This window comes from Gavialis gangeticus, unplaced genomic scaffold (assembly GCF_001723915.1).
Source record: "Gavialis gangeticus isolate Ggan-Ray unplaced genomic scaffold, GavGan_comp1, whole genome shotgun sequence".
Taxonomy (NCBI): domain Eukaryota; kingdom Metazoa; phylum Chordata; order Crocodylia; family Gavialidae; genus Gavialis; species Gavialis gangeticus.
The window spans coordinates 17,150,277-17,153,321 of NW_017728993.1; the positions used below are offsets into that span (position 1 = coordinate 17,150,277).

Sequence of the window (3,045 nt, forward strand, 5' to 3'; positions counted from 1 at the left end):
AAAAAAAAAAAAAAAAAAAAGATACCTGGTCTTTCTGCAAGTGCTGGGTCTCGTCTGCACAAGAATACTGCTGCTGCCACCAGAAGTTCGGGCACCAGTCAGCAGCTACCATAAGAAGCTGCCAGCCTGCCTGGCTCCTGCAAGATGCCTGTGGTTCCTGTGCTGGCAGGATGTAAAGTGAATTTGAGGGGGCCACGGCAGCCAGTAGAAACCATGGATGGGTCTGGGCACGCATCCTCTCAGCTGTTAGGTTACAGCAGAAGCCTTTTGTCACTCACAGTGCCTGTGTTACTTTGCCATTAGGAAGAAGCTGTTTGTGGATTGACCAGGCCTTACTCATGGATACCTAGACCTCAAGCTGCCAGCCCAGCAGTGGCACCCTCATGCACACCCCACAGTTGCTACCTCTTGGACTGGAAGCAGTGAAGCTGAGCCCACCATGGTGTCAAGGGAAGGCTAATTATCATTTCTGAGCTTCAGTGCCGCTTTCTGCCCTTAGCACCAAGTGGGCTCTGCTGTACTGCTCCTGGTCTGGGAAGCAGTATGTGTGCAGTGCTGTGTCACGTTTGAGGGTACCATTGATGGTCATGGTAAGTTTATGGGCTAGGCATGACCTACTCTCAAATAGGGAAGAATATCATGAACCTGGACTCATCCACTCTGGTTCTTGTCATAGGCTCCTCAGGATTTGCAGTTGGTGCCAATGTTTTGCCTTGGTTAAACTAGGTTGGGCAGTCAGTGTGCCTTTGTAAGCCAGCCCTAGACCCCACCCTTCAATAGCGTTGCCCTCGGCTATTCGGAGGTAACATATAGGGGCATGCAGCAGAGGCAACAGTTGCTGCGTTGCACTGTGCCTCACTCTTACATGAACTAGGTGCACTTTATTGGCTTCTGTGCTCTGTCCCTTGAGTGGCAAAACATGGGCATCCATGATTGTCTTCCACTCGCTCTCAGGATGGAGTGGAGAGATGCATCCAGAAAAGGCAGCTCAGTTTAAGGCAACAGTTCTCAACTGGTGTGCCCTGCATGCTTCCTTGCAGGCAGGTCAGGAAGCAACAGCAACTGGAGCACATGCTCTTCCACCACCCTCCTCGGTCTGACTCCACATGCTTCTGGATACGGAGGTGCGCCAGACAGGTGGGACTATCTTGTGTCCCTCTGTGACCAGGGGAGTATGCAGGGTCAGACCAGGAAGGGGTATGGCAAAAGCATGTGCTTTGGCTGCAGCCCTTTGCACTGCCTGGCCAGAGGGATCGGGCTGGGCTGGAGCAGTCCTGTGCACCACCTGGCTGGAGGAGTTAAGTGTGGAGGAACCAAGGTGGGTAAGACCTCCCTTCCCACGCCACCCACCCTAGGGGCACAGAGGAGTTTTGCCAAAGATGTTAAACTCCTTACTTATGCCTCTGCTCCTGCCTGTTTGAGGTATATCAGAAAACTAATACAGGCCAGAGTGTGCAGCAGCACCTGGTTGAGAACAACTGAGGTAAGCGGAGGCAGCACAACAGTGGTTCTCAGCCAAGGGTGTTGCCAAATTCAGAGAAGTTGTGAAGAGTGCCGTGATTCAAATGGTTGAGAACTACTGGTCTAAGGCCTGTACTGTGACAGTGCAGCTGCAGAGGTTGAGAAGGAAAGCAAGGCCTTGCTCAGGCAGCTCTCTGCAGCGCATTCTTGAAGATGCCCGTGGCTCTGTTTCTAGGACCACGCAGGCTTCTGCCTGTTTGGACTGAATTAAAACCTGGGCAAACAAGCTTATCTAATCGGTTTGTATTTGGCCAGCTGGGCAGCTTGCACACACAGCAACAGTGCTGCTGGCTCCCCTCTGAGAGAGGGAGTAAGTGCTAGTCAGATGACCTATATTCTTGCTGCCATTAATAGCTTCACCAGCCTGCTCGGTGTGTTTGTATAACAGAAATGCCATCTTTTGCAAGTGCATCACTTGGGTAATCACACTCATGTACTGAAGTAGTGAGTGCAGTAAAAGAATCCAGGAAAATAGAGACAGATAATCACTGCATATTTCTTTCTGAGCCAACAAAAGTATGGCAAAAGCCAGGTTCTTTGGGTCATGATTTTCAAGTGATCCATCCTAAATATAACAGCTGTCCCAACTGTTGAAGTGTGGAGAGAGTGACCCAAAAAGAAGTTACATAAGGGTATAAAATAAAAATGTGAGTATCCATTGTGCCTACAGGGTTTGGGTGTGCATGTGCAGGAAAACCCCTGGCTCAGGGTCATTAGTTGTTTTTTGGAATTGGAAATTGGGCCTAAATTTTTAATTCAGCTCAGCAGTAGCCTCTGTTTCCCCATCTGTAAAGTAGTGACAGCATCTCCCAGGTGTGTTGTGATTTTCTACATGAGGAGTTGTAGGTTTGAGTTCTTTGAGGTTCTTGGATGCATGGTGCCATGGTGGAAGAGGTGGTATTAAGTTTTGGGACTAGTGTGAAAATGAAATCATCCATTGTGTAGTGGTTGCTTCTCAAACTGCCTGGGAGGTATTGGTCAAAACCAGCTATCAGCTAATGACATTTTCTTTGCCATCAGTCAAACAGAACGAACACACTTCGGGGTGGGGGGTGATGTCAGGTGGCTGTTCTTATATGGCTGTTCCTTGTCAGCTAGGGAACAGCTGGAATTTCTGGAGAACAGGAAGAAGCAGTACATAAAGGCAGCAATCAAAGCAAAGCAGGCAAACAACCTTGAACAAGCCAAGCTGTATCTGCGAACGGCAAAAAGCTTTGACCCAAAGATCGAGCAGGCAAAATGCGGCAAATCTGTTGATATTTCCAAGGTAAGTAGAAGGCATAAATAACATGTTCTGCTTTGCCCCTTAGGCATCTCAAATGTGTGGGTGTCTTGGAAGTCCCCCACTGCTTTCAAACATGACATTTTGGAGCAAACCAGTGCTAGGCAAAGCAGTCAGATGATTGCTCCAGGGACTAGAGGCATCTGTGGACTCACAAAGGAGGCAGTGGCAATGCCCTTTCCTACCACAGGGCCACTGTTCCTACTCTTCCCCCCCACCCCCCCCGACACACAATCCAGATA

At 49.3% G+C, this 3,045-nt stretch overlaps 1 protein-coding gene across 2 annotated transcripts in view; it reads left to right on the plus strand.

Annotated features, from left to right (window-relative positions):
* CC2D1B (coiled-coil and C2 domain containing 1B) overlaps positions 1-3,045 on the plus strand; it is a 71,937-nt gene that overhangs the window by 53,503 nt on the left and 15,389 nt on the right. For both annotated transcript variants that reach the window (XM_019501304.1, XM_019501305.1), the window contains one exon: positions 2,616-2,788. In XM_019501304.1, the coding sequence (XP_019356849.1) occupies positions 2,616-2,788 (173 nt within the window). The remainder of the gene's footprint in view (positions 1-2,615; positions 2,789-3,045) is intronic.